General features: G+C 45.4%; 2 protein-coding genes and 1 long non-coding RNA gene across 7 annotated transcripts in view; 1 reads left to right on the top strand and 2 right to left on the bottom strand.

The window, feature by feature from the left end:
- Nucleotides 1-1806: 1806 nt before the first annotated feature.
- Nucleotides 1807-9520, bottom strand: RAB29 (RAB29, member RAS oncogene family). 2 transcript variants are annotated; one of them, XM_055333851.1, is made up of 6 exons: nucleotides 9417-9520; nucleotides 8879-9120; nucleotides 6133-6204; nucleotides 5077-5258; nucleotides 4013-4134; nucleotides 1807-3708 (listed from the first exon to the last, which is right to left on the bottom strand). In XM_055333851.1, the coding sequence occupies exons 2-6, from the start codon at nucleotides 9000-9002 to the stop codon at nucleotides 3597-3599; spliced, it is 612 nt and encodes a 203-aa protein (XP_055189826.1). In that variant the 5' UTR covers nucleotides 9003-9120; nucleotides 9417-9520; the 3' UTR covers nucleotides 1807-3596. The 2 variants fall into 2 exon arrangements, with proteins under 2 accessions (XP_055189826.1, XP_055189827.1); XM_055333852.1 differs by having other exon boundaries at nucleotides 8879-9115; nucleotides 9417-9494.
- Nucleotides 9521-9589: 69 nt separating this feature from the next.
- The window catches only part of LOC129515119 (uncharacterized), a 17277-nt gene continuing 2437 nt past the window's right edge, over nucleotides 9590-24429 (top strand). The window contains exons 1-2 of the long non-coding RNA XR_008665527.1: nucleotides 9590-9743; nucleotides 17546-17705. This is a non-coding gene — a long non-coding RNA (uncharacterized LOC129515119). The remainder of the gene's footprint in view (nucleotides 9744-17545; nucleotides 17706-24429) is intronic.
- Nucleotides 21202-24429, bottom strand: part of SLC41A1 (solute carrier family 41 member 1) — a 22672-nt gene continuing 19444 nt past the window's right edge. For all 4 annotated transcript variants that reach the window (XM_055333848.1, XM_055333847.1, XM_055333846.1 and 1 more), the window contains one exon: nucleotides 21202-23749. In XM_055333848.1, the coding sequence (XP_055189823.1) occupies nucleotides 23564-23749 (186 nt within the window). In that variant the 3' untranslated portion in view covers nucleotides 21202-23563. The remainder of the gene's footprint in view (nucleotides 23750-24429) is intronic.

The following is a 24429-nucleotide window of genomic DNA, read 5'->3' as shown; positions in this document are numbered from 1 at the left end:
GGCCATATGTAATCTCGAGTCGCATGTATTTATGGCTGAATCAAAAATGCATCTAGTGCTTTCCAACACACATCACTTTCTAGTGGATTTCTACCTATGCCAACTTGCATCTTGGTGGATACTTGGCTTTGATAAATGAGTCACTTACATAGCTGAAGCTTCTTCCTATATAGTGAACCAAGAGAGTAGAGGGAAAAAGGGCACTGAGGTTTCCATGGGCAATCTGTCAATGGATCTTATAGAATACCCTAGAAATTTTTCCATCATCTAATCATAGCCTTAGATCATGTCAAAAGCAGACTATTGCTTACAAAAGGACAGCAACAGACAGGAAAAGCCTCATGTTAGATGGGACAATGTCCTGAGGACAGAAGACGGACTATTTCAAGAGGTAAATCTGGACATGACAGGACAAAATAAGGAACCCAAACATACCTTAGCAATAGCTAGGGCAAATGAATCAGGGAAATCATCTTGGTAGTAATTCTGGCTCATTAGTAGTAACAAAAGAGCAAACCATCACTTACTGCACAGGGGCCTTACTTAACCTGTCTCTTTTTCTCTGCCTGTTTGATCACTCAGCTCCTCTGTACAAACTCCAAAGCCAGGGAAGGGATGCCTGGGGGGTTTAGTCAGTTGAACATCTGACTCTTGATTTCAGCTCAGGTCATGACCTCAGGGTCCTGGAATTGAGCCCCCGCACCAGGCTATATGCTGGACAAGGAGTCTGTTTGAGGATCCTTTCTCCCCCTCTCCCTGCTCCCACCTTCCATGCTCTCTCTCAGATAAGTAAATAAACGTTAAAGAAAAAAAAAAGTCCAAAGCCAGGGCAATCACAATCACACAGCTCTGCTCTCAGCCCTTCCTCAGGTCTCTTAAAAACACTCTTCAGAAAATGCTTATGTCTTCTTCTTGTCCATAGACCAGCTGAGAGGTTGGAGGGGCATCTTGTCTCAAATATGAAAAGTTTTCTAGGCAAGGGCTACGACAATATTCATGTTCCAAACAATTGTACCAGGACATAGCATCCAAATGATAGGATACAATTATTTTTAGTATATTTCTAATCATGTAACTATTTCCCCCTTTGTAAAAAATCTTCAATTGTTTTCCTTTTTCTTTACGGATAGGGACACAAAGAGAAATTAGTTATATTTCAATTTCTTCTTTAATTAGTTTTAGTCCTATAATGCTCACCACTTGAGAGAAAATTCAGAACGGGGCAGCCCGGGTGGCTCAGCGGTTTAGCGCCGCCTTCGGCCCAGGGCATGATCCTGGAGTCCCGGGATCGAGTCCCGTGTCCGGCTCCCTGGATGGAGCCTGCTTCTCCCTCTGCCTGTGTCTCTGCCTCTCTCTCTTGTCTCTCATGAATGAATGAATGAATGAATGAATGAATGAATGATAAATAAATAAATAAAAATAAATAAATAAATAAATCTTAAAAAAAAAATTCAGAACGGCCAGCCTTCAGCAATACTTGAAAAGGCAGGTAAATCCTGAGTCAGCACACAGGAAAAGAAAGCATATTCAATTTTTCACAACAGTCACATTTCCAAGCAGTATTTGGAATGTCGTATCAAGTACTGAGTATTAGGCAATTGATACTAGTAAATTAATAGATAGAATAACATTTACCTTCATTTTTAAAGAAGGCATTTAAAAGATACAGTCTCCATTTCCATAATACTCTTGGATTATCTGTATAAAATTTCATTTTAATAAACTCACATTAAAAGCCAATAACTTCATGAATAAAATCTTTTTTTAATAAAATCTTTATAAAAAAAAGCCAATTACTACCATGAGTACGAGACTTATTTTGCCTTTATTTGTGACTTTGAAGAGGTTTAAACCAGTAAATAAAAATCAATTTTCTTTTCACATAGAGGGAATTTGCTATCCCACTCTTATCTTCAGAACCATTGTAATAAAAACCTATTTGAAAAGAGTAATACAAAAGAGAAGTTCAAGGTCTTAAAAGATTGTGCAAATGTTAATAACTGATATTAAAAAAAGACCAGCCAACCAACAACTGATGGCCTGGCTCTCATTCTCTTTCTGATATTTGGCCTGTGATCATTCTCTTAGGATAGCAGTTTCCAAAGTCAGAATCTCCGGAAGAGCAAACAGAGCATAAGGAAGCCCGGGATCATGTACACAGGGAATGCCTGGGTCTCTACATCATTACCAAATTCTCTAGCAATGCTTTCCAAATCAGGTTAGTCAAATTACCTGGGTAGCTTTTTTTTTTTTTTTTTTTTTTTTTTTTTACCTGGGTAGCTTTGAAAAACAACAACAACAACACATTCTCATGCTACACCCCTGGAAATTTTGATTCATAGGTTTGTGTTTGGGACCCAGAAATCTTAAAGTGTAAACATTTTATTTAAAAAAAAAATTAACAAACTTCCCAGGTGGTTTTCATAAGTCAGATTTGGGAACCACTGACTTGGGGCACTTATTTAAGTAAGTATCTTTCAAAGAACACTAGGTCTCTGAGTTCACAAACACTATTCATAACTTCGGGTTGGTTAAAAATCACCATCCTGTGAGAATTTAACAAATGAAGCTGTCTAGAAGTGATTTAATACTAAAAACCCTACCCAGTTCAGCACTTAAATTAGTTAATGATTTTCTGTTTACTCTCCCCATTCACACAAAGGTCTGTACATAAAATTTGGTTCCTATGGCTGTTAAGTACTAGGTACCCAAAGTGCTCAGGAGCAAGTTGCCCCACAGGATTTTGTTCTGTTAACCTTTCCCTCTTCCATTCAGACTCCCAGAGCTGCACGGAACAGACCTATTTCAGGGCATCACAGCCAACTGATGTCACCAGCACCACTATGCGTCAAGACATCAACCCAGAAACCTCACAAACCCTGCTCCCACCCCACCGGTAGGGAGATACTAGAAAACCCTAATAGGACAATTTTTTCTTTGGGGAAAGAAATGCTCTTATCACACACAAGAGGTAGTTTAAAAGCTTGACTATTCTTGAGACAAAAGAAAGCCAATTATGACTTCAGAAGCTTCAAAAAGACAGTGGTTTCTGGGTTACCTCCTGTGACCCAAAACCCAGGGATATCCAGCCCTACTCCTTGTGCATCTCCGAATCAGAGGTTTAAACTTCAGAGTCCAAGACAGAAAGAATCTGAAAGCAATAACCTATGATGAATTTGGCAGATGCCCTTTGCTCTCATTTTCCTCCAATCTGAACTCAGATCAGATGGAGATATCCACAAACATCAAATGGGAAAAAAAGAAAAAACACAAAAATAGGTAGGAATTATGTTCTGTAAAACACAGGTGCTGATTCCTAATGCTTCCCACAAAATCCCAGATCACAAAATGAGGGATCAGGTGATCTTTCTTACAAGAAGGTACTAACTGAGCCACAGGTGCCGGCAGCAAGTAGGAGCCCACTTGTGAGAGCTGCACACACGTCCCAGGTCCTTCCTTAGTAATGATGGGTCCTCCTTACTGGAAAGCTGGAAGGAGGCAGTTCACATGTACTTAGTAAGATTGCTGGGTGGGCAACTGAAGGGAAGAGATGAAAAGACCTCCTAAAAGTGGGAGGGAATACCAGCCAGATACTATTAGCAGCAGGCCCAGTTGGAGGAGGGCTTGGTCTGTAGATTGATATAGTCCCCTTGGGTGGACAAAGACATATCTTCTCTGGAATTGCTCATCATCTTTTCAATGAGGACTCTAAAAAACAAACAAACAAACAAACAAAGCCTGATAAACTGGATGGAACAAAAGGAGAAAGGGCAGACTGTCTTCACCAGATGGCATTCAGTTAAGCCATGAGGTTTAAATGCCCCTTCGTCCCGTTATCTCAGGAGAAAGGATGGCATCCCTGACCTTCAGAAGCTGGCATTCCAGTGGCTTGGTCTGTTCTGGTTTGCTCAGAAACAAGAAAAGAAGGTCCAAGGTGGATTTGGTGGGGAGCGGTGGCAGCAGAAGATGGGTAAACTGTGTGCCTAACCCCAGAACAATATGCATGACTCACCTCATGGCCTCATTAATATTTTTGTTCTCCTTGACTGATGTTTCTGTCCAACCTGTGAAACCATTCTCTTTACTAAACCGGTCAACTTGGTCTCTGCTTACCGCCCAAGGGGACAAGTCACACTGGCAAAGAGAGTACATAGAAAGCAACACCATGAACTTCCTGAGAATAGGAACACAACTACTCAGATACTTGTGGATTTAAAACCTTTCCACTGGGGGCGCCGGGGTGGGGGTGGGGGTGGTAAGGGGAGGTGGTGGTGGCGCTCAGTCCCTTAAGTGTCTGCCTTCAGTTCAGGTCATGCTCTCCCAGTCCTGGGAGGGAGCCCTGCATGAGGCTTCCTGCTCAGCAGGGAGTCTGCTTCTCTCTCTCTCTCTGCCCCTCCCCACTGGGCATTCTCTCTCTCTAAAATAAATAACATTTTTAAAAAATAAAAATTAGGGGCAGCCCGGGTGGCTCAGCGGTTTAGTGCTGCCTTCAGTCCAGGGCCTGATCCTGGAGACCCAGGATAGAGTCCCACGTCGGGCTCCCTGCATGGGGCCTGCTTCTCCCTCTTCCTGTGTTTCTGCCTCTCTCTCTCTGTGTGTGTGTGTGTCTTTCATGAATAAATAAAAATTAAAAAATAAATAAATAAAAATTCGGGCAGTCCGGGTGGCTCAGCAGTTAAGCACCGCCTTCAGCCCAGGGCCTGATCCTGGAGGCCTGGGATCGAGTCCTACATCGGGTTCCCTGCATGGGGCCTGCTTCTCCCTCTGCCTGTGTCTCTGCCCCCCCCCCTCTCTCTCTCAGTGTCTGTCATGAATAAATACAAATAAAAATAAATAAAAATAAAAATTAAAACAAAAAAAACCCCTTTCTACCAATGGCTCAGAACACCAGCATCTAAAATCTGGCCAACCTTCTTCACAAAAGAAGTCCTAGCATCCCTTGAAAGAAGGCAGAGATGATTCTGCCAACCTGAGAAGGGGACATGGAGGCCCAGAATCTGAGAGCATTTTAGATATATGCTTGCTCTCTGATCCCAAAGAGAGGCCAGGGGCCATTTTCCTAGACTGACCACATACTTTGTTGGCCAAGAGCAGGCAGGGCACAGGCTCTCCATTAGGCAGTGTGAGCTTGCTGTCCAAGTCCTGTTTCCATCTCTGGCTATTGCTGAAGGTTGTGGCGTTGGTAACATCAAACATAATAACGCAGGCCGAGGCATCCCGATAGTACAGTCGTGTCATGGAGGTGAAGCGCTCTTGCCCTGGGAAGAGAGGAAGGAGCCCTTGAGAAGGTGATACCGAGAACCAGCCTCAGAATCGCCTCCAACACCCTGCCCTTTCTATCTTTGTTGTGGGGGTGGGCAGTACGCACTGTGGCTGAGTCCAGATTTTGCACCCAGACCACCTAGGTCCAAGTCCCTGCTCTGTCATTTATTATCTCTATGACTTTGGGCAGGTGAAGCTTCCAGTGCTTCAGACTTCTTATCTGTAGGGTGAGAATAAAAGCCATAGCTCTTCTCACAAGGTTGTGATGAGGATTAACGAGTCATTGAGTCTCCTATGCTCAGGAAAGTATTTGGCACGTAGTAAAAGTCATCTATTATTGTCTCTATTTTCTGGGGATCTTGTTTTTCCCTAAGATCCACTGAAATGCTGGAAAAAAGCACCCTCCCTCTGCTGTGAGAGCACTCATCTATCGTTTCCACAATCTACTACCTTGCCAGCCACTCCACCCACAGAGAAACAGCCCTAAATTCATCCAGAGTAAAGCATCTACAGACAATATCAACACATACTCTACATCCCAGCTTATGTATCCTCCGAACAACTCAATCATTCCAGCTCCAGAAACAAACCTGGTTTGGGGGCTTCTGGGTGGCTCAGTCAGCTAAGTGTCTGCCTTGGGTTCAGTCCTGGGGTCATGATCCCAGGACTGAGCCCCCACTGGGTAAGGAGCCCAGTGGGGAGTCGGCCTCTCTCTGCCCCTCTGCCCTTCTCCCCACTCCTACTCTCTTTCTCTCTCAAATAAATACATAAAATCTTAAAACAAAACAAAACCTTCTGGTTTTGCTACCCCACTTTTTCTGATCAAATCAAAATTTCTCCCCTTGTTCCTATCCCATCTTCTCAACCTACCTGCAATATCCCACAGCTGGAGCCGCACCATCTCTGAGTCAGACCACTGGAGAACCTTCAGAGCAAAATCCACTGAAAATACATATACAATTGAATAAAATTTACCTTTAAAAATAAATCCATGAATAAGCTCAGATCAAATATGCAGTTATAACCCTAGAGACACATACCTCTAATCCTACGTATCTATTTATTTTTAAGCTCTCAGTGGGCCGAGATGAGCCCCCGCATACGCATTAAGTGTGGAATAGACAATTCTTTTTTAAACATTTAAAATTTTATCATAGTTATTATTACTTTTTTAAGTGTACTCTACCCCCAACGTGGAGCTCAAAGGCACCACCCCAAGATCAAGAACTGCATGGTCTTCTGAATGGGGCAGCTATGTGCCCTTGGCACAGACAATTCACAACCACTTCCTGAAGGGGTCTTCAGCTTTTCATCTCTCCACACACTAATTTATTTGATACTACTTATCTCTAAGGCTGGGGATAGGAGGGTGGGAGCAATTAGGAAAACAACTCCTTATCTCAGGTTAAACAGTTTCTGGAAGGTCTAGGGGGGGTTCCTTTCTAGAGGAAGAGATGATAGGGCAAAAGGGAAATGAGGTAAGTGTGGTGGCTTCTGCATCTTCCACATTCAATTTCACTGTTGGTTTCTTTTTTTTTTTTTAATTTTTTTAATTTTTATTTATTTATGATAGTCACATAGAATGAGAGAGAGAGAGGCAGAGACACAGGCAGAGGGAGAAGCAGGCTCCATGCACCGGGAGCCCGATGTGGGATTCGATCCCGGGTCTCCAGGATCGCGCCCTGGGCCAAAGGCAGGCGCCAAACCGCTGCGCCACCCAGGGATCCCTCACTGTTGGTTTCTAATCCAAATGTATTATGAGAAAAACATGCCCTGATGGAATTCTACTCTCCACAAGGCTGCAGGAATTATTCTGGGTGGGAATAGGGTAAAGTGAAGACAGCCAAGGATTCAAGGAAGAAGACATGGCATGGAGGGTGCTTGAGAGTTTTGCTGAAATCTGTAGATGCAGAGACTCCAGGAGTTAAGTCCGAAAGAGTATGCTAGGAGGAAAAAACCTTCTGAGAGGGACAGAAATAGAGTAATTTCCCAGATCTGGAAATACATTTTTCCATATCTGTGACAGAAATGAAAGGAAGGGGTAATTTAGAAAAAAACACTGAAAAAAAATTAGCCAGAGTCAATTATTCTTTATTACAGGAAAACCAGAGCAATTGCTAAAAACTAGTTAGTGAAACACTTTTAAAAACTCAATCCATGAAATAAGAGTCCTCATATTATTTAGGAGTGGGAGGCAGAATGGTAGGGAAATAGTCTTAGAAATTTCAAACCCTAAATGTCGCTGGATATTTCTCAAGGAGGATGTTTTCATCGTTAATGCTTGTTTTGGTTTTTCTTTTTTTTAGATTTTATTTATTTATTCCTGAGAGACACAGAGAGAGGTGGAGACATAGGAAGAGGGAGGAGAAGCTGGCTCCATGTAGAGAACCTGACTCAGCCTCGATTCTGGGACTCCAGGATCACACCCTGAGCCAAAGCAGATGCTCAACTGCTGAACCACCCAAGCTTCCCTGTTAATGCTTGTTAATTTATTTTTTTTTAATTCCATAACGAACACCAGCACCCATCTTCAAAATTTACAGTAATGCAGGGCTTTTTTTTCCTTAAAAAAAGTTCTCCTCGGGATGTCTGGGTAGCTCAGTGGTTAGTGGTTGGGTGCCTGCCTTTGGTTCAGGTCGTGATCCCAGGATCCTGAGATGGAGTTCTGCATGGGGCTCCTGCAGGGAGCCTGCTTCTCCCTCTGCCTGTGTCTCTGCTTCTCTCTGTGTGTCTCTCATGAATAAATAAATAGAATCTTTTTTTTTTTTTAAGTTCTCTTCATCTTTGTTACCTCTCCCCTTTCATCAGCTCTTCCCAGCCAAAGCCCTTCTACTTAACAAAAGGATCCCTACCTTTGGTGGTGGTGGTGGGGGGGTGGTAAAAAAAAAAGTTGAGCCCAAGGCCATCCCTAGGAAGAAACGAAAACTCCTTGGTGCTTCCTTCCTTTTTCCCCCTCCCCAGCTTGAGAGAAAAGGGGGGGGGTGGGTGGGAAGATGGGTCTGATGCCCTGAATAATTTCTAGCTTGCGTTTATTCAAGCAATCCGTGGACAAAAATACAAGCTCATCAGCCTTGGTGAGCATCAGACTTGTGTGGCTCCGGGGCTCTCCCGCCCACTCAGGTATCCCCAAAACAAAGGTGGGGTCCTTAGAGCCGGACGAAACACCTTTCTCTTCCTTCACCGGCTACCAGGGACCCCAGCCGGCACCTACCCGGCACCTACCCGGCACCTACCCCAGCCGGCACCTACCCGGCACCTACCCGGCACCTACCCCAGCCGGCACCTACCCAGGCCTCCCCGGTGGGTTCTGGGCTGGCCGCAGAGATTTTCCGGCGGCCGCTGGCGCAGGTTGCAGGGGGAGACCCGAGCTCACGTTTGCCCCGAGAAAAAGAACAATCGCGCACTTTCTCAGCCCGCTTCCCCGCTCCTCGTCTTCACACCTTCGCCCAGTCCCCCTGCAGGCGGCCAGCCTGGGCCGGGCGAGCCCGGGGTCACCCCGAGGAGCGCGCACGTCGCACACGCGGCGGGCGCTCCCCGCAAGACCCCGGGCCCCACGTCCTGACCGGGAGCAAGCCGAGGGCACGGACGGGCCCCCGCCCCAGCGGCGACGTCTCACCTCCCACCGTGGACTTGTAGTGTTTGCTGAAGCTGTCCTGGGAGTACCGCTGCACCAGCGACGTCTTGCCCACCGCGGCGTCCCCCACCACCAGCACTTTGAACAGGTGATCGCGGCCGCCCATGGCTGGCGGGCTGCACTCGCGGGGGCGGGGGCGGGGGCCCGCCCGTTTAACCGCTTCGGCTCCGGGCCCCCTACAACCTCAGGTCGGGCATCGCAGCCCACCGCCGGCTGGGGCTGCTCTGACGGGAAAGCAGAAAGGGAAACTGTGCTTTTAAGCTCTACGCGCTTCCTCCCCGCGCGCGGCCGCAGCCAGGGTGGGGCGCCCGGCGCGAGCTCCGAGCCCCTGGGCTCCTCGCACCTTCCCCCGCCCCGCCCCGCCCCCCGCCCCCCCTGCTGCCGAGAAACGGGACCAGACGCGGCGGCGGTGCCTCGCCCACTGGGACTTCCCCGGAGCGGCGCCAGCGGGACACTGAACCCCGGGCCAGCTCAGTTCTCAGGGGTCCGAGGATGGGGGCCTTGCCCGCCCGGCACAAACCACATCCGGAGAAACAGCGGCTCACGCTCGGACTCCCGGGCGGCGCGGCCCCGGGTCCTCCGCACGGCATCACGTGCGGAGCGGCTCGGCGCACTACATTTCCTAGCTTGCCCCGCGGCGAAGAGACCTGGCGGAGCGCGGAAACTCGCCCGCGAGGCCTCCTGGGAAATGTAGTTTACGCACTCGGGCTTTTAAAAGTCTTCGCGGAGTCTCGAGGCTCCCAGACGCCTTCAGCGGTCCTGAATCTTAAAGTAGTTCTGAAACGGAGAAAGATCTTTCGGAGGCTATTTGTTCCACGCGAGTTCGCCCGCCGAAATCCGTTCCCAGGTAGATGTCTCACTGTCTTTAAAGGTTTTAGGAAACTAAGATTAAAAATTATTCCCTAGATTGTAGATTATTTTACTAATGGAAGCTCAGGCCTCATCCTTCATGCTCCAGGCGAAGCTCATTTGCTATCTCTTCATTAGGTAGACAAACCCGGGATCTTAATGAATATGACAGCTAGCCCTTTTATTTGCCATAGGGCCCAGGATCAGTCGGGTTCAGGAACACTTGATCAAGAGACTGACCCTCAGAGAAACTCATGCCATTAAATGTCAGTTATTATCATTTGATAACTGGCCACCGCAGTAAACGTGGAAAACACTAGATAGTTCCTCATTCTCACTTCCACAGTTCCCAGTCTATTATTTGAGCTGGAAGTCAACTGGAATAACGGGGAGTCTTCCTTCAGCTTTTGCTGCTGTTGCTCATAAGTGATCATTAAACTACAGTTTTGCGATGACTTAAATTTTTTCAGCCTACAACTTTTCCGACCTGTCCCATCTTTAAAGGGGTCAAGGGGACATGAGTTCCATGGCAAGCAAAGTGCCTCCATTTTCTGGGCTTTTGCCAGGAATAGAAGACAAAACAGCAAGGCCATGGGAAAACATAGCTCAGCCAGGTCTCTTGATAGAGAGGCTATCACTTATATCCTGCGAGGAAAGAACATCAGCATGGTTTCTAAGGTATATAGCCCAAAATGTTTGTTACCCAGGTATGGGAGGTCAGGCTGGCTACCTGTCGTCCCAAATGTCTGAGAATCCTTTCCAGTGGTCTCTTCTCAGTTCCCATTGGCTTTGACATAGTTGACTACTCCTTGACATTTATTTCTTGCATGGCTTTCTTGTTCATCCTCCTATCTCTGATGATAATCACCTTTTTCTTCTATGGTATCTTTCCATCTCATCGCCCCCAAAAGGGGCTATTTTTAAAGGCTTGATTCTTGATCCCGGAGCTGATCATTCTTTAAATTCTTTTTTTTTTTAAGACTTATTTATTTATTTGAGAGAGAGAGGAAGAGCTCATGAGCTCACACACCAGTGGGAGGGACTGGGGACAAGGGAGAGAGAATCTCACGGAGACTCTGTGCTGAGCATGGGGCCCAATATGGGACTTGACCTCACGACCCTGAGATCAGGACCTGAGCTGAAATCAAGAGTTGGACACTCAACCAACGGAGCCACCCAGGTGCCCCTCATTCTTCAACCTCTTTAGTGAATTGCCCTTGGCTTCTTAGTCTTGACTTTATTATATTTTTACCACCAATATCAGTTATGTTCAACTGCCATGAAGGTGCTTCCACTTGGAGGTCCTTTCACAGCTTCCCTCTTACTGCATCATCACAGAAACAGCTCCTTTTCTCAGGTTCCCTATTTTTGTCACTAGTCTCATTGTTTCTTCCTTCCACTCAGGCTTTGAACCTTGAGATTTAAAAACTTTTTATTTTACTGTGGCAGGAACGTAAGGCCTACTCTCTCTTTTTTAAAAAAGATTTTGTTTATTTTTTTGAGAGAGAGAGCAAGCTCATGAGTTGGGGGAGGGGAAGAGGGAGAGGGAGGAACAGACTCCCAGTTGAGCAGGGAGTCCAACATGGGTTTTGGTCTCAGGACCCCAAGATCATAGGCAGATTCTTAACCAACTGAGCTACTCGGGCCCTCCCCAAGATCTCCTCTCTTAACAAATTTTTAAATGTGTAATGCAATACAAAAAGTACAAATGTTTAAGTGTGCAGTAGAGGTACCATGTTGTATAGCAGATCTCTAGAACTTCCTCATCCTGTGTAACTGAAACTTAGGCCCATTGATTAGTAACTCCCAATTCCTTTCTCCCCCCATTTTTTGGCAACCATTATTCTACTCTTTGATTCTATAAATTTGTCTATTTTATTTTTATTTTTTTTAAGATGTATTTATCTATAAAGAGAGCATGAGTGCATGTGCACGTACACAGGGTAGTGGTTGGGCAGAGGGAGAGAGAGAATCCCCAAGCAGACTCCCTGCTGAGCTCTCTGAGACCAACTGGGGCCTCCATCCCACGACCTGAGATCATGACCCAAAACCAAGAGTCAGATGCCCAGGTGCTCCTAAATTTGTCTATTTTAGATATCATATAAATGGAATCAATGCAGTAGTTGTCTTTCTGTGATTTGGTCATTTCACTAAGCATAATGTTCTATTTTATTTTATTTTATTTTATTTTATTTTATTTTATATTTTATTTTATTTTATTTTATTATTTATTTATTCATGAGAGACACAGAGGCAGAGACACGGGCAGAGGCAGAAGCAGGCTCCATGCAGGGAGCCTGACGCAGGACTCAGGGTCAGGCCCTGGCCGAAGGCGGCGCTGAGCCACCCGGGGCTGCCCTAGCATAATGTTCTTAAGGTTCATTCAATGTGATTGCTTACTGCAAAATTTCCATTTTTATAAAAGACTAAATGCATAAACCACGTTTCTTCATCTGTCTGTTGGTGGACATTTACTTTGCTTCCATATCTTGGTTATTTGTGAATAGAGTTGTAATGAGCATGGGAGTGCTGATACCTCTTCGAGATCCTGATTTCAGTTCTTTTGCATAAATACTCAGAAGTGGGATTGCTGGATCATAGGATAGTTCTATTTTTAGTTTTTTGAGGAACTTCCATACTATTTTCTAGAGTGGCTGCATCATTTTGCATTTCTACTAACAGTGTGCAAAGGTTCCGCTTTCTCCACATCCAACAGTTGTCTTTTTTCTTTTCTTTTCTTTTCTTTTTTGGATAATAGCCATCTTGACAGGTGTGAAATGATATTACATTGTGGTTTTGATTTGTATTTTCCTGATGGTGAGTGACATTGAACATTCTTGTGTACCTATCGACCATCAAATCCTTAGCCAATGTTTAAATCACATTATTAGTGTCATTTTTGTTTTTTGCTATTGCAGGCCTTGAGCATTATGAACACTTCCTTTTACACACATCACTTTACGGCCCCTTCCTTTTAAAAAAGTCAGTCACCACATTTTCTGATTCTTTTTTCAAAAATATTTCTTCACCCACACTTTCTGCTTCATATTTAATGTTCCTTTCCTGGTTTAGGCTTTCATTATCTCACAACTGGATCATCTTCAATAACCTGCTTATTGGTCTCCCTGATTTGAGTTTCTTTTATCTTCAATTCATCCTACATGCTGGCCAGGGTGATTTCCTTAAAACATCATTGTTTGTTCCTTCAACTGTCTAGCAACTATCCAAACACTTGGCAACCTCCCTGAGCTAGTATCCAAAATCCTCTGTGCACTGGCCCCACCCTCCCTAACCACCTTCATCTCATCTGATCTCAAATGAGAATTTCCCCCTTCAACAAGATCAGGTGACTTACACTCTTTAAAAGCCCTATTTCTTTTTTTTTTTTTTTAAGATTTTTAAAATTTATTTATGCATGATAGAGAGAGAGAGAGGTAGAGACACAGGCAGAGGGAGAAGCAGGCTCCATGCCCAGAGCCCGACATGGGACTCGATCCCGGGACTCCACGATCAGGTCCTGGGCCAAAGGCAGGCGCCAAACCGCTGAGCCACCCAGGGATCCCCAAAAGCCCTATTTCATTTCTGACTTTGCACCTTTTCCCTGGGGTATCTTACGTCTCAGAGGTAAGAAACCTCTTCAGGTTTCTCTTCACATACCTAACTCTTCTCTCACTTCAAGTTCTCAAACTTCTGTGTGTGTAAGAATCACCTGGGGCACCTGTTCAATATGGACATTCTGATCCAGGGGAATCTGTCTTTTTATTTAGTACTAACGTGATTCCTAGATCAGATTCCACTTTGAGAAATGCTGTTAAGGCCTGACTTAAGTGTCAACTCATTCGTGAACATTTTTTTTTTTATTACTGCAGCCCTTATGCATCTCCTGTAGCATTTACAATCAGCCTGACCTGTAGACACTTACATATGTGACCGATTTATAATTATCCAACTTATAAGCAACCAGCGTGTTGCCAAGTAAACAAGGACTTCAAATTCAAAATTTTGGTTTTGGGGCCTGTTGTCTGGGAGAGGAACTCCTCAAAGTTTCCCAAATCAGAAGTGTGAGGAGTGTGGGGCGCCTGGGTGGCTCAAGCAGTTAAGCGTCAGACTCTTGATTTCTGCTCGGGTCATGATTGCAGGGTTGTGAGATTGGGCCCTGTGTTGGGCTCCCCACTGGGCAAGGAACATGCTTAAGATTCTCTCTCCTCCCCATCCACCCTCTCTTTCCTATTGAAAACAAAACAAAACAGGTGTGAGAAGCAAAGACTTAAGAGGCAAGATTAGCAAGTTCCTGGTATCCCCCAAATTACAGAGTTTCTGTCAAAGAAGCATCACTTCCTTTGTTGGGGGTGGGGTGTATTTCTTCGACAGTAAGGTGCAGTTTCCCAGAGAGGTGGTTATAACTAAGAGGGAGGGAAAGCATATTCGGAGAGCCATGCAACCGATTTGCATAGACGTATTTGGAACGCAGGATTTTGGAAGCTGGGGAAAGTGATAAGCCTTGCTTTGTTACTATCACCCTTCCTATGGCTGTGTGCCTCTCTCCTCTTTACTTTTCACTTCTCACTTTTTATTTTGAAAATGTTCAAATGCATAGAAGCGTTAAAAGAGGAATACAGTGCATACCAGTAAGTCCTGCAACTGGGTTTCCATTACCAACGCTGTGTCAGATCTGCTCTCTTCCTGTGTATTGAACCATTTGGAAGTAAGTAGTACACACTTCATCCCTAAGGACTTCAGCACGCAGCTCCTAATAATGAGATTTTCTTACAAAACCAAAATACTGTGGTCCCACCTAAGAAAATTCACCTTAACTCAAGAATGTCATACGCAGTGTACATTTACACTTATCTGTGGCCATTGAAATATTTTTTTCTCATTTTTTCCTGCCTGTGATCTAGAGTACAAAGTTCATGTGTTGTGTTTGGCTGTTTTATTTCTTTCACCTTTTTTTTTTTTTTAATGTAGAACTATGCTGTGTCCATTATAGGACCCAGTAGCCTTGTGTGGTTATTTACATTTTAATTAATTAAAATTAAATAAATTTAAAAATCAGCTCATCAGTCATATCGGCCACATTTCAAGGTGCTAAGTTGACACAGATGGCCAGGGAACAGCCCAGCTGTGACGTCCACCATCACAGACAGTTCTGTCAACAGCATCAGTCGGTAATCTTTTTCTGCTTTGCATAACATTGACTTTCTTTTTAAAGAGTCTGGGTCATTGTCTTATAGACAGTCGCACAATATGGGTTATCTGTTTTTTCAAGGTGAGAATCTGGAAAAACGTTTTTTTGGCAAGAACCCTACAGAGAGGATGTATTCCATCACTAATTGCAGGGGCCTGCTGGTGACACCTACAGTATGAATCAATAACTGCTTATGAAAGAGGTGACCCAGCACCAGGCAATTGCCTAAGGATCGAAGAGAAAAGGGTTTATATGGTCTCCAGAGCATCTACCACTATGCCAGGGTCAAGAGGAAAAAAAAAAAATTCAGCTTTGTGACCTGAAACACAGACTGAAGTGATGCAGCAAAGCGGCCCAGCAACACAGAAGGAGGATAGGGACTGACCCAGGGAAGGGTGAGGCCATGGGGCTCTGGCTGTCCCTCCGCCGCAGACTCCATGCTTATTTAAATAATCATAACTTCTGGGGCAGCCAGTCCTTGATTTTGGCTCAGGTCCTGATCTCTCCTGGTCCTTGGATGGAGCACCAAGTAGGGCTCCATGCTCAGCGGGGAGTCGGCTTGAAGATTCTTTCCCTCTCTCTCTCCCTCTGGCCCTCCCCCTGCTCCTGCATGAGTGCTTTCTCAAATAAATAAATAAATCTTATAAATAAACAATCATCACTTTTTGGTGATTGCTTTGGGCACAGGAAGCAGCTTGGTGAGATGTCTGTGACCCAGCTAAGCATTCAGCCAGAAAGCTTCACACCAGGGCCCCCTAGGGAACCCTCTAGAGAGAGGCTGTCAGGCTCCAAGAGCGATGTGCTGCTTACTTCTCCGCAGGCTTGTGCTCCAAGTCTGGGGTGAACTTTGCATCTGGAAGAATCTAGGGACACATCACACTCTAGTTTTTACAGTTTCACTGCCATGTTTGTCTCCTTGGAAGGGTCCTCTCCCCTCCACTCCAAACAAGGACCAGAAAAGGGCAGAAGCTAGACAGGGAAATTTTGATTTAAAGAACTGAGTGCGTGGTCCCAACTGTCCACGTGGCTCTGCGGAAGTCGAATCTGTACAATGAAAGGGTTCCCTTCCAACACAGAAGATTCAGCTCTAATTTTCCATGTCCTTTTAACTCTATGAGAGGGGAGGAAGGCAGAGATCATCGTACCTAAAGGCTGCCCACCAACAACCCCTTGCCCCTCCACCAAGACTTGGCATACCCTTGTCTCCCTAGCTCCCTCAGAGTTAACCTCTAACGAGAACATTCATGAGAAGCCCACAGACAGGAGACTGGCTGAAGGTATACACACATCTAAAGAAGGAAGGTGTTGATCTGCAGGGGAGCTGGTCAACCTCAAAGGTAGAGAGAGAGGACACCTCAGGTGTCTCTGGGCTGTATCTGGTAGACACCAGAGTCTTAAGGGAATATCTATCTGGCTGTTTGTCAGATATCCCTATTGTGGAGACTCATGCAGCTTGAATAACAAGACCTGGTGTCATTTTATCTTCAGGTAATAAAACTAACTTCATTAGGATGCTAAACTCCCTGGCTACCTTCTGATCACCTGCCTTCCCATGTAGCCTGCTCCACGGAGCGATTGTGCTGGGTGTGCTGACATGTCCGTTGGATCCAGGGACTGTTTGGTCTGATGCACAGGCCTCCACAAATTTGTGGGTCCAAATTGGCCTCCGTGAGATGATTTCTGGATGTAACTGAGTTTCTGAGCCTCTAAGGATGAAGCCAGGCCCAGGGGCATGGTGTGTTCCTCTAGTGGAGACCAAGCTGTGAAGACAGCTGCTCCTAATATCCATGATAGGTCTGGGTCTGCTAACTTCTTCTTCTTTTTTAAAAAAGATTTTATTTATTCATGAGAGACACACAGAGAGAGGCAGAGACATGGGCAGAGGGAGAAGCAGGCTCCCTGCAGGGAGCCCGAAGTGGGACTCAATCCCAGGACCTGGGGATCATGCCCTGAGCCGAAGACAGACGTCACCATGAGCCACCCAGGTGCCCCTAGGGTCTATTAACTTCTTGATTCACTAGTTTCTTTCTATCATCCCAAACTTTGTATTCTGGGTATTTTTCTTCTCATTTTGCTATACCATCCATTCAATCAACATTATATCATAATAATAAAAGCATCTGTTTATTGAATCTTCTGTGTGCCCAAAAGCCCCACAAAGAAGGCATTATTGTCCTATTCTATAAATGGGACAATTAGGGGATCAGAGGAGGCTGCTTATGACCACCAGTTCAGAGAAGTGGGATTCAAATCTGTGTCTGTCTACCTTTAAAGCTTGTGGTTAATTGTTAAAATAATAACAATTAAGCTACATGACAAGACTAGGGGGACTTCCCAGAAGGAGAGTTTTCTAAGTTTCCTCATTCTGAAAGTGGACACGGGGAATCTTACTTATTGAGGTCAAAGAGTAAGAATCTGCCTTGATTGGAGAAGCACCCTGGCGATTGTGCTTGGTTGGAGCAGAATTTCAGTGATGCCCTAGGGTGTCTCAGAGGACTGACTGCCATCATTGACTGATACAGGAAGGAGATAACCCAGATACTAAGCAGAGCAAGACACATGGAATGTAGAAGCACGGGTGGGCACATGATGCATTGTTCTGTCCTCCATAGCACGGGAGTTAGCACGGAGAAGGATCAGTGGCTGCGCTCCCAGCTTGGGAGGGGATCCCCGAAGAGTACCGCAGGCACTGGGGACATTCCTCCACCCAAGCCTTCTTGAACCTAGACAGAAGGACATCTCTGACTTTAGCTTGGCAATCAAGAGATCTTAGTAAGTATTTAATATTTGACAGGTCATTTATTCTTTTTTAAAAGATTTTATGTATGTATGTATTTATGTATGTATGTATTTATTTATTTATTTATTTAAAAGATAGAGTGAGTGAGCAATGAGGGGGGAGCAACAGAGGGAGCCAGGAGCTGGATCCCAGGACTCCAGGATCATGACCTGAACCAAAGACAGACGCTTAACTGACTGAGCCACCTGGGTACCCCATGTCATTCATTCCCTTGAAGGTTTAGTTTCTCTTTCACTGATTTCTCTTTCTTTCTTTCTTTCTTTCTTTCTTTCTTTCTTTCTTTCTTTCTTTCCTTTCTTTCTTTCTTCTTTCTTTCTTTTTTCTTTCTTTCTTTTTTCTTTCTTTCTTTCTTTCCTTTCTTTCTTTCTTTGATTTTATAATTTTTTTAAGATTTAAATTTGAGATAACATATAGTATAGCATTGGTTTCAGGAGCAGAATTTAGTGATTCATCACTTACATGCAATACCTCGTGCTCATCCCAACAAGTGCCCTCCTTAATGCCCATCACCCATTTAGCCAATTTCCACCCGCTCACCTCCCCAACAGCCACCCTCAGTTTGTTCTCTATCGTTAAGTCTCTTACGGTTTGCCTCCCTCTCTGTTTTTTTTTTTAAGATTTTATTTATTTATTCATGAGAGTCAGAGAGAGAGAGAGAGAGAGAGAGAGAGAGAGAGAGAGAGAGAGGCAGAGACAGGCAGAGGGAGAAGCAGGCTCCATGCAGGGAGCCTGATGTGCGACTTGATCCTGGGACTCCAGGATCCTGCCCTGGACCGAAGGCAGGCACTAAACCGCTGGGCCACCCAGGCATCCCTCCCTCTGTGTTTTTATCTTATTTTATTTTTTCTTCCCTTCCCCTAAGTTTCTCTGTTTTGTTTCTTAAATTCCACATATAAGTGAAATCATGTGATACTTGTCTTTCTCTGACGGACTTATTTTGCTTCTTTCCAGATTTCTAACTCCTAAAAACCAAACACTTCACTTCTGAATAATTTTTGAGGTAGTCAACAACTTAGGTAATGTACTTGAAACTCACACATGTGACAGTCCATGGCAGAGTCAAGGACAGAAAAACATGTGGTTGTTCCAGGCTGACCACAGTCTGGAGCTCCCTTAAAGCCATGTTCTCTTCTACTTGTTCAACATTCCTTTGATAGGGGCTAAGAGAAAATCATTTCTATAATATACAAAATATGAAATTTTTGCCATGCACCAAATATGACATAACATTTAAACTTATTTGGAATTATTTTAACTTTAAAAACAATCACCAATAGCCAGGCAGCATTAGTCACCCACACTTAACTAAACATGAATATTGCCATAAAGTCTTTTAAATTATGTTTAAAAAATCTTTTCTGGCTGGCCAAACTGTTCTCACTTTTCTGCAATTTCTGTTTTCTTTCAATTTGTATGTTTATTTTTAATTTCCTGAGGTATTCATTTTCTCGGGAGCCACATTAAAAGATTCTGTAGCTAAATAATGTAATAAAATACAGGATAGTGCAGTAAACAGCAGTATACTGTCCATTATTCAGTTTCTGGATTTTAGCTGAAGGAGAGCTGATTTCAGGAGACTGTCTGCTGGTGCTGGCAGATCTCAGGGTTGGTGGTGTTGCCTGTAATTATGTTGCAAAGATACCATCAGGGCTAGACTGGCGCCTGGGAGGCATGTTTTTAAATGTCCACTGGAAGATATTATCTATTTCAGCAGACAATTAACATTGTACAGTAATGTAGTGTCTCATGGGCAAAATTGAGATAACGGGCACCATATTTCTGATCATTTCAGCAATGCTTTTGTGTTCTCTATATAGGGCACCTTGGCCAGATGTTTCACCTGGCTCCAGGCCTAGAGGAAAGGCACTGGGCTGAGAGAAACCTGGGTGTGAATATGTGACCTTGGGCAAGACACCTAACTCCTCTGAGACTCAGTTTCTCTCTTGTAAAATGGTGATAACATCGATTTTGCAGAGTTATTAGAAATGATATTTAAGTTACAGATGAGGCCATTATTTAAAAGTATACAGTATAGTATAAGATACTGTGCATTAAAACATTATACAAATAATAATTAACAAGTGATTATCCTCTTTCTGTTAATCCTTAATAACCTTATTAACATATTGGTCTTTGAAGAGTTAGTCTGAGAGCCCAGGCCTGTTATAAAACACTGACTTCGTAAAAGTTCTCTCAAAAAAAAAAAAAAAAGGGTAAATATGTGAAGTGATGGATATGCTCATGGGGGGGATCCCTTCACAACATATACATATATCAAATCATCATGTTCTATTCTAAATATTTTACAAGTTTGTCAATTATACCTCCATAAACCTGAGGGAAAAAAAGCAACTGAGATGACTAATGCTCAGCACTTAGTATATGCTCTGTAAGGCCATCATGCATCCTGTGGAGAAAAGGGGCCCCGGGTGGGTAGGGGTTCCCAGCAGAGGCTTTGGAGTCAGACATGAGGGCTCTGCTCTCCCCTGTCTGCCACCTCAGAAACACTGCTTTGTCATGAACGTGTGTCTGTGTGTGTCTCAGAAGGCCACGTTAGCACCCTCTGCCTTCCAGACTCCAGCCACTTGGAACTATCTGTGGTTCTCCTAAGCTCCAGGCTCGCTTCCCTGCCTTAGCATATTGTTCCTTCTGCAGGATGCCTCTTTCTCTTCCCACTTTCTGCTAAACCCTATTCTCTTTGGCTTCCTCCCAGACTTCCTGACTGTCAAGACTGGGTTAGGTGTCTTTTCCATCTGCCAGCTCCCATAGCTACCCTCCATGTACCCCTAGGGTCACCATATTGATATTCCCTTGTCATTGACCGATCCCCCACCCTTTAAATATTGACTGGTGTTTGGTGGTTTAGTGGGTGCTAGGCACATTGCGCGGTGCTTTATGTGCATCATGTCACTGAAGTCTCCTAGCAATCGTAGGGAAGAGGTATCGGTACAGATAAGGGAAGAGGCTCAGAGAGGGTACCGGATTCCCTCACATCACACAAGGGGCAAGCGAAGTCCTGGGATCTGGACCCAGGCTGGTCTGACTCCAAACCTTTTGTAGTCCATTATGAATTTCTAAGGGCTACAGGGTTGAGCACAGTGGAGGCGTGTGGTAAGTACCTGACAAATCAGAGCGGTTATAATTTTCACCCAACCAGATTGTCAGCCTCTGCAGGGAACCACAGATGCTTGTGCCCCTTAGCACGGTACCCTAACTGAGGCCGGCTCTGTGTGGAAGGACACGGCAGTGGCTTCTGAAATGTGTCCCAGAGCACCACTCACTGTTTCTTGATAAATGACTGATGCGTGTGTGTGTGTGGTGTATGGTGTTTAATCACACATCTCTGTATCTAAGAGCTGTTTCATTTCTGGTCATGCTCTGGCCCCTTTGCACATCTGAGTAAGGAGGGGAAACAGAACCACCAAACTGCTTTCTTTCGGGTGAGACACACAGGAACCAGCAACCACCTAAATAAACGTCCTCTTTATTTTACCAAATATAATTTATCAGTTACGTTGACATTTGTCAATTCAGTTATAGTAACTATAAATAATTCTCTTAAGACACAGTTCTGTAACTTTTTAAGGATACAAGAGTAAACCAATGTTGCTCCTTGCAGCCAGGCCAAAAGTACATGCAGTTTGTGCAATCAGGGGAAAAGAAATGAATCTTCCACGAAAGTCCACTTCATTTTCTTTTCCTCTCCACCCCGTGGTCCTCCCTCTGCTCACATACTCGGGGCTTGGGGCACGCCCACCTTTTCCTGCTTTTTCAGCAAAGGAGGCTCCAGAGTCTCCAGGGTGGCCTGGCTGAACTCCAGGGGTGAGGAAGAGGTGACTGGGGCAGGGGCGACAGAACACAGGGGCATAGCCTCCAGGGCAGAGGCCTTGGTTTTGGTGCCTGTACAAGAAGAATGTGTGTGCAAATGTGTCTGGAGGTGGCAGGCAAGCTGAAAGAGGGCCCAAGGGAAGAGCAGAAACAAGCCGGGGCTGGTGTTAACGAGCTCTGCCAGATGCAGCCCAACCAGATAACCTCTACGATTCCTTCCAATTTGAAGATTCCAGAAGGTGGTGTGGGTGGAAATGGAGGGAAAGCAAAGATAGCCTCTGGAGCTACAGGCCAAGTTCTTGGGATGAGGCATGGTTTCAGGTCACTGCCTAGCCTGCGGCTACAAAGAGGAGGGTTTATGGGGAGACTGTGGCTGGAGAGGCTGGAAAAAACCCGCATCCGAATGCTCAGATTTGCACACATGCAAGTGTGGACAGACTTCTGATCTGGTCAGAGCAGTGGGTGGGGCAGATGCAGAGGCTCCAGTGCTCCCTGAATCTTGTACTAGGCAGAGACGAGTAGCAGCAGCTGGTGGTGTCCAGCCTGCTGGGTCTGAATCCTCTCTCGAGTGTCTGGGGGGGAGAGGTGGAGGGAAGAAAAGGTGAGGATGGGTAGTTCCAGGAAATGAGCTGCTGGTTGAGCGATGGGGCTGGGGGCTCTCGCTGGGATCGGCACTGCACAGAGGGGAGGCTGAGAGGCAGAGCCTGGCTTGAGGACACGGATGCAAACACTTCTAGCAAGGAAACTTTCTCTGTCAGATTGGAAGGGGCACAAGGCCTTTGTATGTGGGGAATGAGGTGAGCTTAGAGCTGCTTCCCTGACCACTGGCTTTGTACCTAACACACGGTAGGCACCCAATCACTACTGCTCAGTGAATGCTTCAGACCATGCCTGCACAAGAGCTCCTCTTGGGGAGGCTGTGTTTTTGCTGAATGGGTGAACAAGTCAATGATGGATGAGGGCAGAAGCCAAGAGAGAGGAAAACTGACCTCCACAGCATGACAGCAGGAGTGATTTCAGGAAGTGCCAGAGTCTAAAGTGACCACATGAAAGGTCCTCGTTAGCAATGAAACACACCTGATTGCCCTCCACCTCCCAACGATCCTCCACGTGCTCACTCTCTGTCCCTAACCTCAGAACCCAACCTGGCAAGCTCTGGGAAAGACAGTATTGAGAGACAATTAGACATGAAGACTAAACAGAGATAAACAGTTTGTCCTCTGGTCCCAAAGAGGATATAGATCTTGGTAAATCTATTGGTGGACATGGGTCAACAGAGAGACCAGGCTACTGCTCATTTCTTCTCAGATGTGACAATCAATTAGAAAAAGATCAAAGGGAGGGGTTGGTGGTGTTTATCAGGCAGCTGGGTAAGGAGTGTGTATACAATTTGAACAGTTAGTCCACCTCACTCTTTTTGGGATGGAGGGCTGAGGATAGGGCTAGGATTACATGGGGCCAGGAGCAGCTATCTCCTTACCAGTGCTTTGAAGTTGGTCCGTTTCTAGAAAAATGTGTATTTTGCGGGGTGGGGGGGGGGGAATGAATGATATTTATCTCTCTGTTCAATCAAAAAGAAAAGAAAAAGAGAAGAAATAAAAACAAACCCCAAACACCAGAGCCCATTCACAAAAAGTTTCTCATTAGGGCCATGACCGAGTTTGCTAAAGCTAAACCAAACGTCCCCAGATCCCAGATGGAAACCCCTGCCCCATCCACCTCACCTGGAGGCACCCACCATGAAATTGCACTTGGTGATTGTCTCAAAAATCTACTTGCACGGCTTATCTCAGTCCATCTGTCCTGTCTGAATTTTTGCTGTACAAACTTGGCTCAATGTATAAAAAAATTCCCATTGAAAATAATGAGAATTCGGTATCAAAGTGAAGTCCTAGAAAGAGGTGGGGGTGTGGAGTGGGGTGGGGGAAGGGGAACAAAAGAAACAATTCAAACAGAAAGTGCAGGGGGCGGGGGGGTGGGTGGAAAAGGTTGAGTGACCAGGCTAGTCCCCAACATCCGTGTCTCGGTCCCCAATGAGCCAGAGGACGTGGAAGCTGAGTGCTAGGAGCCCAGTGCCAAGCAGGTCCCCCAGAGCTGTCAAGTACGGGATGGAGAAGTTGTCCGGGTCCAGGCCCCGGCCCCACATCCAGTGCACCATCCAGTCTGCGATGTACAGGAGAATTAGCACCTGGGGAAGACACAAGGGCCCGGCCTGTAACCATCCCCTCTCCAGGGGGAGCCAGAGGCCACCCGATAGAAGACATTCATTGCATCACGTGGCTCAGCTAGCCACAGTCCATACGCTGGGACAGTTCATCTTCCCACCCCAGCATCCCCTTTATGCTCCTCTGCTGCGCAATCACATGCCTGGAGCAGACGATCTGCATCACTCCCCAGGACCTCCGCCATCAACATTACATTCTGCTCCCAAATTGACCAAAGAGGGACTTCCTAATCTAAATCCTACTTATTGCAGAAACTCAGCCCTCTTGCCTCTGATTCTGGGTCATCCTATTCTTGGGTCACTCCAGCACCTGCTATGTGGGCCTCCCCAGGAGCCTGGCAGGGGGGCTGGGGACTGGAGCTTGCTTTTCACATAGGGATTTCTCCTCGGAGCAGAGCAGAACAAGGACAGTGTGTGAGGCTGCTGTCCCCACAGCTGTCCAAGTAACAGTCGGTTATCCCAAGCTAGCTTCCTCCTGACCCTTTCTATTCTCCTGTTGTGGGCTCAAACAATGCAAGTCTAGTTTAACAGCTCTAGCAAGATAGAATTACGGGTAAGTCCGCTAAATATAAAGCAGAGAGTGCATCTCAATTCAAAAGACATTTTGGATTTATCTGCTGCTTTGATTTATCTGTGCCCTTGCT

Source organism: Nyctereutes procyonoides, unplaced genomic scaffold (genome assembly GCF_905146905.1).
Source record: "Nyctereutes procyonoides isolate TBG_1078 unplaced genomic scaffold, NYPRO_anot_genome, whole genome shotgun sequence".
NCBI lineage: Eukaryota > Metazoa > Chordata > Mammalia > Carnivora > Canidae > Nyctereutes > Nyctereutes procyonoides.
This window is presented reverse-complemented; position numbering and strand designations above follow the sequence as displayed.

Bases quoted from the DNA above. Each gene is read 5' to 3' on its own strand.
- RAB29 (XM_055333851.1), bottom strand. From the start codon at position 9,002: ATGGGCGGCCGCGATCACCTGTTCAAAGTGCTGGTGGTGGGGGACGCC. The intron at 5,259-6,132 runs GTAGGTTGAGAA...CTCTCTTCCCAG, and splicing joins CCAGCTGTGGGATATTGCAG to GGCAAGAGCGCTTCACCTCC. The intron at 3,709-4,012 runs GTGAGTCATGCA...TTTGTTTTTTAG, and splicing joins AATATTAATGAGGCCATGAG to AGTCCTCATTGAAAAGATGA.